Below are 10950 nucleotides of genomic sequence, written 5' to 3' on the forward strand. Positions count from 1 at the left end.
TTCAGGCCTCGAACCACCCAGTTTATAATACCAAATAAATAGGATAAATGACTCAGTCAACACTGGCAACAAGAACGGTTCAGCAATGGAACAATGTGTGCACAGTAGTGATAAAATACACAGCAGGCCTGGATAAAATTGAGAAGACAAGTAAAAATCTAAGCAAGCATGTATATAATAAAATTACAGTTAATAAAATAAGATTTTTACTAGGTTGAAATGACATTAAAACAAATTGTATAACGAGGATAAGCCTATTCTTTGTAATTGTGTGAGCATTGACTGGATGTCATGAAGCAGTTAGGACAATTTTTGTTTCATGTTTGGGGACCTTCAAGATTCTGCAGTATTACAAAACAGACAATGTATGCATAACTAACCACATTTTTTCATGCCTTCCACAAACCATCCAAGTGTATATATGCTGGTGAAAGGAAAGAATCACCAGTGTCAGTCACTGGGCTACAGTCTGCCACCAACATAGCAACTGGCTGCTGATTGGCTGCCAGTCAGAGATCAGCTCGCCGTTTCATTGGTGGACCAGGTTCGTGTGGAACCGGAGAGGCAGACAGAGACAGAGGGAAGAGAGCCGTCATTGGCTCAATTGCCAATGCCTGAGAGCAGGTTTGACGGTGTAGTTTAGGGTTGTCACTAGTTACCAAAACCACAAAGTCATAAACCCCGCAAATTTCTTATATTCCTCGGCTCAAAATTTGATTTTAAACCTAACCTGAACCACACTGCTAACCTTATGCCTAACCCTAACCTTAATTTAAAACCAAAAAGCAAATTTTTGTTTTCATTATTTTTTACGATATACAGTAATCCCTCGTTTATCGCGGGGGTTACGTTCCGAAAATGACCCGCGATAAGTGAAATCCGCGAAATAGAAAACTTTTTTTTTTTTACAATTAGCAACTATTACATGTATACAAATACAGTGACTCACGTGTAGGCCGTTTCGTCGACATTATGGGTTTAGGAGATGTTCGAAATTACAAGATAATTTGGCCAACTTAATGTAAATTTGCCAAGCTGTTTTATGTACGTACACATAACTGCACGAGACGACAAAATGATAGCACAATTCGTAGCATGTTTTGATACAAGAAGCGGGAGTGAGTTTTTAGCGAATCAGAATGCAGAGCACAATGCACCAAAAAAAAAAAAAAAATGCATTATGAAAATCCGCGAAATAGCGAATCCGCGATAAGTGAACCGCGAAGTGGCGAGGGATCACTGTAGACCATTTTTACTTTGTGACTGTGGTAACTAGTGGAAACAGTATTTTAGGTGTGACTATAAAGGTACTTCATTCTCCTCAAGCCCTCCTTGCTCTGAAGTTATTTCGAAGGGGGGGATTGTGATAGTAAGAGAGCAAGGGATTGTAAAAAAATAAATAAAACAGTACGTGAATTATCAATGGAAGAATGCAAATGTGCAAATATTGCCATGATAGAAAGAGATGAGGGTTATGGCGGGAAGACAGTTTCAGGTCAAGTCAGTCAGAGTTCAAACCAGGTAGCATCGATTATTAGGCTCAAACTGATAAAGTGAAGTTGGGACTGTTGATAAAACGTTTACTAGAGACAGGAGATCAAGTGGAGACATAGGACGAGGTGGATAATTATATAATAAGGCCGTTTATTCACATGTAAAAATATCTTAGTAAATCGTGCCGCACGGCTCCTTCTGTCTGACTCGTATGGAATCGTCGGAAGAGAGCGCTCTAAACAGTTCATACAGATTATATAGGCAACAAGCAAAGTAGGTTGATCTTGTAGTCTGGCCTTCCGATTGGTCGATCTGGGTCGTGGGTAGTCCTGTCCGGGCCTGATGTCGACATTCCATTGGCTCTTCACACAGTTCTTTGTCTTAGTCTCATCCAAAAGCATCCTGCATGTGCGTTTGTTTTCACAGGGCCCTATTCATGGGGGAGGGGAGTGTGTGTGTGGGTCTGCGGTTATTTATAAGGGTACAAAGTAGTGGGGGTATAGTGGGGATGGGTGCATGTTGTGCCAAGTATAGCTTGTGTTGAGAAGTTGTAAAACAAGTTACCAGTATCTAATACAATTTCTTACAGGACGAAAGTTAAGGGTTAAATTGGAGGTGTAATCGGAGCTGTCATTCTGTCACTCGGTGTTGCAGTGCAAAATTAACCTGTGCAATCTGTCTCGTGTAATCTGTCTCGGTGATGCTTTGCCTTCTGTCCACTTTATAATCAGGAACACACTGACACGCGCACACACACACACACAGACCCTGGTAGTGAGTCAGCAGCAGCTCATGGTGGCTGGCACGGTTGCAGTGAGAACATACAGGCTGTCCTGACTCCACTGCATCTGGTCCATCCTTCCCGCCAAGCAGGCTGTCCTGTCCACTCTCTAAACCCTGCCCATTTCTACAATTTCTCTTCTTAAATATGCACTATGCAAAAATTGCTCCTCCATTTCCTGGTTGCTAAAATTGTAATAGTTTGCCACATAAACTTCAGTTTGTGACAAAACAAGCAATTATAGTGTAGAGAATCATTGTACCATCTAAACCATTGTGAAATTGCTTTTCGATAACCAAAAATATAGTATTTTCAGCTGTTTTAAACTGGTATGCAAAACCGGGGAGCATAGAAATAGTGCACATAGAACAGATCTACTGCTTCTTCAACCTGGTCTCAGAGCATTTCATATTATTCTGTACGTATATCTGTGACACTCCATTTAGTATGATATGTTACGTTTCGTATGGTATGTATACATTTCCATCACTCATTTGAGATATTATGTTACGAATTTACAAAATATACAATATGTTTAGTAATTTTCAAAACGTACAAAATGTTTACAAATTTGCAAAACGTATGATATGTTACAAATTAGCTAGGTGGCTAATGTTAGCTACTGTAGCTTGTTAACGTTAGCTAGGCTAGGGGTTAAGGTTAGCGTTAGGTAGTTAGGTAGTAGTTAGGTAGGTTAAACGCTTAGGGTTAGGGGAAGGGTTAGCTAAAAGGGTTAAGGTTAGGGTTAGGGGAAGGGTTAGCTAACATGCTAAGTAGTTGCAAAGTAGCTAAAAAGTAGTAAGTAGTTTAAAAGTTGCTAATTAGCGAAAATGTTAAGGTTGTCCGTGATGAGATTCGTACACACAACCTTTGGGTTGCTAAACGTTCATGTTATACACCCACCTCGACCAACCACTCTCCTTTCGTTTTTACCTCAAGTAACCATCTGTCTTATGTAACCATACCAAACGTAACATATATTAAATGGGGTATCTCGGATTTACGTGCTCTGAGACCAGTTTGGCTTCTTAAACTTGCTTTCAATGAGAATGAAAGATCTATCACATTTCTATGCAAATTTTGTCTTCTCCCAAAAAGTTGAACTTCGCAGCTTTCAAATTTGACTTTAAACCTATCCCTAACCTTAACCCTAAAATTAACCACCCTTCTAACCTTATTCTTAACCCTAACCTTAACCCTAAATTTAACCACCCTTCTAACCTTATTCCTAACCCTAACCTTAACCCTAAATTTAACCACCCTTCTAACCTTATTCCTAACCCTACATTTAACCACCCTTCTAACCTTATTCCTAACCCTAACCTTAACCCTAAATTTAACCACCCTTCTAACCTTATTCCTAACCCTAAATTTAACCACCCTTCTAACCTTATTCCTAACCCTAACCTTAACCCTAAATTTAACCACCCTTCTAACCTGATTCTAACCCTAACCTTAAATTAACACCAAAAAGCTTTTTTGAAGAATCTGACTTTGTGGCTATCTTATCTAATGGAAACCCTCATCCATTCTTTCTCATTTGACCCATGTCGCCACTTTTTTTTCTCTCTGTTTCTGATTGTCTCATGTGTTATGTCCCTATGTCGCTTCTCAATCACTCTCATCACACCAGGATTTTGAGGATTTTATAGAGGTGAAAGAATGTCCTGAGGCTGGGGGGGATGATCTGTCCATAAGCAGCTGCTCGGGTGAGAGATTTCACTCCCGCCTCGTGTGTAGGATTGGCAGCAAAATTTAAAGGCATAGTGATGTCTTCATAAGATATATATTGTAATTGATTGGTTGCATTAACACACACTTGGAAGAAGTAGAACAAGGACAACACAACTTCAACAAAACCCTCATCAGTTTATTGTCTTCAGCAAGAAAAATTAAGAATCTCACATTGCTTAAAGTCGCTCCAGGAGCTTCCTCAATGCTCCTGTCTAGTTTTTAAGAAGACTAAAACACCCTCCATCAAACCAACCACAAAAGTTTTACAGTATCTCAATACAGAGTGTCTTTTGTCCTCAAACTTGACATATGTGCCAAGAACAAAATGTATTATTTTCCTTAAGCTATGTAGGCCTACATGTCATGAGGAAATATTAATCGCTCTTCTTGAGCAATGCCACAGTTCAAGTAATAGAGACAGAATGTACACTTCCGCATCTCTGGCAGTTCACACAATGTTCTTAAAAGGTCACGTCATCAGATGAATAACACCACCAATTAAAAGATAGTGCATTTCTGTGGCAAAAGCTGACGACCCCCCATAATTATAATAATGAATTTCTAAAAATACAAATACTGTTGGATTGCACTTTCCTCAAGCTTTCATCTTCTGTGGCATATTTCAGAAAATATATAATATCAAAAAATACAAAAAGCTTATACTTTGAATAACAGAATATAATATACAGTACTTCAATTTATGTTTTGATCAAGCACGTGTGGTGTTTTCCGCCATCACCATAAATGTCATTTTCTGGTCGGAATATATACTTTTATCACTAATAGCAAGTGCTTTGGTTATTGGATACAATATGGAAAATGTCATTCTAAGGATATCCAGAAAATTGTTTATGCTACATACAGTACATATCAACTGGTAACTGGGTTATATTTTGACAAAAAAAAAAGCAGCGCTACTGTCAAGATGCGCCACATCAGTTCCTATATTTGCATGACTATGTACTGAAATACCCAGAACATGTTTGGTATGTATACCACAGCTAGCTACGCCACTGAGTCAGCCATCTTGTTTTTCTGTACCATTATATTCTAATTCCACTTTTATGATCTTCCGTGCATGGACATCACAACAATTAAAATGTTTTGAAATAAATTCTAAATTCCAAGGTATTGGGTGTATTACAATCTCATTTTACATTAGCACCAGTACTTGTGTTGTCAAAATGGGACCCTAGAAGTCCAAATGAAAAACAGCACCTGACAAATACCAACATATTGTGACGTAGTATATGTAGTCAGTCATCTCCCGGATGACCAGGCCCACTAAAACAAATAAAATCCCATGAAAGAAAAGGTGAAAAATGGGTACAAAAAAACAAATAGCAAACAGAATCTTATAAAAAACTAAGTCCTAGCTGACATTCAAGTTCCGGTCAAAGTTCCAATTAAGTGAAATTACATTCACCAATCCGTTGGAATCATCCTAGTGCAAATTTCACACATTCTTCTTCGAGAAAAGAACGCCCTCAAGTTGTTCTCGTAGGATAGCTTCAGTACGCAAACATGTCCGCCCTCAAGTTGCTACAGTACACAAACATGTCTGCCCTCAAGTTGCTACAGTACACAAACATGTCCGCCCTCAAGTAGTCCTCATAGGATAGCTACAGTACGCAAACACGTCCCACAGCTGACTAATCTACATCTCCGGAGCGGCTGCAGGGAGTCCAGCGGATAGTTTAGTTTGAGTCTGTAGAAGATGGTGTTCCTCCGTCTGTTGTAGCAGGCAGTCCTCTGTGGCTGTGTGTGGCAAGGCTGACGAGACAGGAGTGACGTGGACAGGGTGCTCCAGCCGGACATCCAGGGCCTGGTTGTGCTGTGCCAGGGAGTTGAGGCGGTAGTGCAGAACGAGCTCCTTCAGAGAGCAGTGGAGGTCGTAGGGCTCAGCGAAGCCATAGCCACGTGGCGTGCTATAAATCATGCAATGCTTCACTTCTACATTAACACTGAAAGGATACAAAATAAAAATATAGGTTAGTACCAGTGTAGTGGCCCTAAGCCTTGGAAACATGGATCACAGTGAAGTAACTTATCAAGAGCCTATAAAACAGTGTAGCAGTATTCCCATATTCTTCCAAGTCTACTTTCCTTCATGACCATTACATATTGTTATTTTTTCACAGGAAGAGGACACTCACACTACGGAGCAGGCGTAGCAACCCTGCTTGCTGCTCTCGCGAATCAGGAAGGTTCCGGTGGGTTTGTCCATCAGCATCTCCTCAGCCTGCGTCCTGCTCAGCTCGCCCACGAACCAGCTCCCCTCGTCATGGTGCGCCAGTCTCTCACTCTCGCCCTTCAACACGTAGGTGCTGCACACACCAGAAAGGACATTTAACAAATCTTTAATTGATAAGAATCGTAAATGATAAGTAAGTAGTGTGCATACTATTTATACATTAGTATTGAATAAGTTCTAAACAGTTATAAGCACTACACGCATTTCTTAGCACAAGTAAATACAATTAAGAAGTATTATAACAACTTAGGTCTATAATGTGAAATACTTACTTGTCACTGCTATTGTCTTGGAACCCCAGCCAATCGTTAATGCGTTTCTGTTGCACACCTTCGTGATTCAGCCAACTGAAAACCAAAGAAAATGAATGTCAGTGACAAGTGTTTGAAAAAAGCTACTTTTCATTAACAGTGACTTTAATAGAATAGAATAAAATAGAAGTATTGTAACGTACTTGAGGTACTCGTCTCTGATGTTGCGTAGCTCTATGAGGTCAGGCCTGAGGCTGTTGATCCTCCTGTCTGTCTCTCTGTAGTCCTGGACCTGGGTCCTCAGGTCCTGTTCCAGATGGACCTTACTGTCATAGATCTCCCCCAGCCGAGACTTTAGCTTCTCATAGTTCATCAGGAATCTGGGGAGCAAAGGTCATGAGGGGTCAAAAGAAGGGTCAGGGGTAGTGCCACTGGCCAGAGCTGAACCACAGCTGCATACAAGTCAGAGGGAGGAAACAATAAAAAGACATCCATCTATCCACACTATGAGCATACGTCTCACATTCCATGTGAGATAGACCAAGATGCAACCAGACTAGTTACCAGACTCACCTCTCCAAGTCCTTCTCTGTTCCCTTAGATCGAATGCTCCTCTCACACTCCTCCCCATAACGCTCCTGCTCGCGACACTGCTCCTCGAAGATCAGCATGGTCTCGTTAAAGGCCTCTATCGCAGTTCTCTTCATCTGGATCTCCTGTGAGGTTTTATTGTAGGCCTCGTACAGACAGTCAAACTGTTGACTCTTCTCCTGGTACTGACTGTGGTACTCCTGTAGCTTCCTCCCGGCCACATCAACACTGTTCACTTTCACCTGCTCATCCTGGATACAGACAGACATATTTAATACATTTATGAAACTCACGGCTGGTCCAGCAGACATAAACTTGTTGTCTGTGCATGATGATTGTCTTCAATTTAGTTACGAAACCAAAGGCAAATTTCCTTCCCTGACAAATGTCAACTCAACTCTATTGCATTCTTTGAAGACCGTCTTGAAACAGCAGATGAGAGGTGCCTACTGCCTACCTGTTGGAAGCGGGAGACAGGGTGTGTGAGAATGACGTCCAGTACAGCGTTGTATTCCACCAGAGGATGGTGCTGGTAGTGCCAGATGAGCTCCACTACAGAGCAGAAGGTCAGGGGCTCTGAAAAGCCATACTTCCCCTCACGGTGGTAGATCTTAATAAGCTTGCTGTGCCCGTCTTTCCTCAGCGTTAGCGTGAAGTCTCCTTGTGTCTTAGTGGAAGCGTCACGAACCAGGAAGGAACCATCAGGTGTGTCGCGGAGCTTCTCGTTGACTTCCTCCCTGGAAATGTCTCCCCAGTACCACTCGGCATCCTGCAGGGGATATACTGGGGCTTCCCTTAGGCAGTTGTCGTTCATGAAGGAGGTAATGGGTTTGGCTGACCTGGGAGGGAGAGCTGAAAGAAAAAGAGATCAGATCAGGATGACAGTTTGTAAGAAAAAGCTGTTTCAGCACAAGTGGGGGGGGGGGGGGGGTGCATCTCTATTCAACCCCCCCATACACACACACTCTCTCCAGACACTGTCAAATCTCCAGACAAGTCTAGGCATGTCCCCAGCTGATAACAGTTTCTGTCCTAATGGCCCAGATCGACCATACCAGGACTGAGAACATGCCAGACTGCCACATGCTCTGAAACAAAGACGGTGGACAAGATCGGTCAGTGAAAAAGAGGGTAGGTTCACACACACAAAGCCGGCTAACTCCAGTATGCTTTTAATATTTTTTTCTTGCAGGGGAAATAGATTTGACATATTTTTCAACAGGTCAGAAAAACCAACAATGAAGCTAAAGCAAATGTAAATGCTGCAAATTCTTTCCATTTTCACTGGTCTGTCAGTAAAGTGCAAATGTAAGCCAAACTTTGGATGGGGTAAATTTTACATCCCCTGCTTGTCCAGTGTCCAAACTGCAACCGTCCCAAAACCATAAACCATCCATCTTCAGGGAGGATTCTAAAGTTATGATCATATATATAAAACAATTTAATTTTTCAGACTTTCTCAACCCTCTTAAAGGTGCACTATGCAGAAATCGCTCTGCTATATCCCGGTTGCAAAAATTCTAAAAGTTCTCCTAATTTCCGTTTATGAGACAAAACAAGCAAGTATAGTGTAGAGAATCACATTTATATGTGAAAAGTTTCCTCCAGCATCTTCACAAGGTCCTTTGCTGTTGTTCTGGGATTGATTTGCACTTTTCGCACCAAAGTACGTTCATCTCTAGGAGACATAACTCGTCTCCTTCCTAAGCGGTATGACGGCTGCGTGGTCCCATGGTGTTTATACTTGCATACTATTGTTTGTACAGATGAAAGTGGTACCTTCAGGCATTTGGAAATTGCTCCCAAGGATGAACCAGACTTATGGAGGTCTGCAATTGTCTTTCTGAGGCCTTGGCTGATTTTCCCATGATGTCAAGCAAAGAGGCACTGAGTTTGAAGGTAGGCCTTGACATACATCCACAGGTACACCTCCAATTGACTCAAATAATGTCAATTAGCCTATCAGAAGCTTCTAAAGCCATGACATCATTTTCTGGAATTTTCCAAGCTGCTTAAAGGAACAGTCAATTTAGTGTATGTAAACTTCTGACACACTGGAATTGTGATACAGTGAATTATAAGTGAAATAATCTGTCTGTAAACAATTGTTGGAAAAATTACTTGTGTCATGTGTAACAGTATAACTTTAGTACGTCCCCTCGCCCCGACACGGGCGCGAACCAGGGACCTTCTGCACACATCAACAACGGTCGCCCACGAAGCATCGTTACCCATCGCTCCACAAAAGCCGCGGCCCTTGCAGAGCAAGGGGCAACACTACTTCTAGGTTTCAGAGCAAGTGACGTAACTGATTGAAACGCTAGTAGCGCGTACCCGCTAACTAGCTAGCCATTTCACACCCGTTACACATGCACAAAGTAGATGTCCTAACCGACTTGCCAAAACTATAGTTTGTTAACAAGAAATTTGTGGAGTGGTTGAAAAACGAGTTTTAATGACTCCAACCTAAGTGTATGTAAACTTCGGACTTCAACTGTATGTATGTGTGGTGTGTAAGTGTGTGTATGTGTGACTGTGCCCATCACTCTGGAGGTTGTGTCATGATGTAAAGTAGCCTAGGGGCTAATACACAAATACCGTATTATGAGGAATAGAGTTTATAAAAGCCCATATAAAGATACATTAATTATGTATTTCAGTTCATGCAACACAAGGAATTGTCCCTCTCTTTGACACAAACCAGCCCAATGCACCATGTCATTCACACATTCGCTTATAGAGACCACTAAATAAAAAATATCACACGATGTGATATATTCTAAACTATTACAATATCACATCAAGTAGCATAGGCTACACGTGAATTGATAGTTTGAAAATAAGTCATGCGACAAGTTAGGAGGCTTTCAGTGCTTGCGTACGAATTAAATATGGTCGGCTACAGTAGACTAGAGGAGAAAGGGGAACAAAGCAGTAGTTTCATGCGGAATTTCTTATCCACTCAACATTGTTCACGCGCTGGTAAGATGCGTTATAACATAATAATACGATACAGAGTATTTCACCAACCTACGACCAAAAATATAATGTTTAATTTTGATATATCTCGTAAGTAACACGAAGCAAGACAAAGAGCAAAACCACCGCGTCAAGCAAGTCCACGAGAAAAGTATTACGTAATTGGCAAGCAGCGAATTGCACTTTGCATGTCTGGGCAAAGCCCATAGAGGGGACACACAATAATGTACCAGCACGGACACCTGTGTGTGCACAACTGGCCAAATGTCAACGTTCAATCATCGTTGGAATTGATGATTAATATGATAATATGCATAATGATTACAGATCCAACAAATACCTGGAGGTGCCTGATCCATTTCGATGTAGAATATGACTTCAGAGGGATAAAACATCCCGTTCCAAACGTTTATATTGCAAACCGTCTTGTTATGAGGTATCTTTCAATGTCTTGCGATGCGTGAGAAATACAACTTTTACTTGCACCAGAGTGAAAGGATCATAATGGCAAGTCGTTTTAGGAACATATGCGGCCGATTTCAGATTAGACAGCCAGTAGCAGGATTGTCCATTAGTCCAATTTCCGAGAAAATCATTTGCGCCAAACTCGTAATTGGTTCAATACATTTACTCACAGAAAGTGTTCTGCAAAAAAATATAGTCATTTCCAGCCACGTCTGTCAGTATGGCCGGTAAGGCGCCGCTCCACACTTCATCGCGCAGATGTAGCAGTCAGGAGATTTTAAACGGATCTGGAACATCATCTTGGGAGAAACCAAAAGACACCACTTTCAGAGGGAGGGCTGCCCCCACAAGGCGGATTGCTTAAAGCAGACAGACAGAAAATAGTATACATTTCTGATGTA

At 41.4% G+C, this 10950-nt stretch overlaps 1 protein-coding gene across 2 annotated transcripts; it reads right to left on the reverse strand.

Annotated features, from left to right (window-relative positions):
* Positions 1-4124: 4124 nt before the first annotated feature.
* LOC139550502 (phosphatidylinositol 3-kinase regulatory subunit gamma-like) lies at positions 4125-10819 on the reverse strand. Of its 2 annotated transcripts, none has more exons than XM_071361433.1 (7): positions 10720-10819; positions 7563-7957; positions 7088-7356; positions 6718-6894; positions 6536-6610; positions 6166-6336; positions 4125-5973 (listed from the first exon to the last, which is right to left on the reverse strand). In XM_071361433.1, the coding sequence occupies exons 2-7, from the start codon at positions 7917-7919 to the stop codon at positions 5667-5669; spliced, it is 1356 nt and encodes a 451-aa protein (XP_071217534.1). In that variant the 5' UTR covers positions 7920-7957; positions 10720-10819; the 3' UTR covers positions 4125-5666. The 2 variants fall into 2 exon arrangements, with proteins under 2 accessions (XP_071217534.1, XP_071217533.1); XM_071361432.1 differs by having other exon boundaries at positions 10425-10803.
* Positions 10820-10950: the final 131 nt, after the last annotated feature.

Source organism: Salvelinus alpinus, chromosome 23 (assembly GCF_045679555.1).
Source record: "Salvelinus alpinus chromosome 23, SLU_Salpinus.1, whole genome shotgun sequence".
In the NCBI taxonomy this organism is placed as follows: domain Eukaryota; kingdom Metazoa; phylum Chordata; class Actinopteri; order Salmoniformes; family Salmonidae; genus Salvelinus; species Salvelinus alpinus.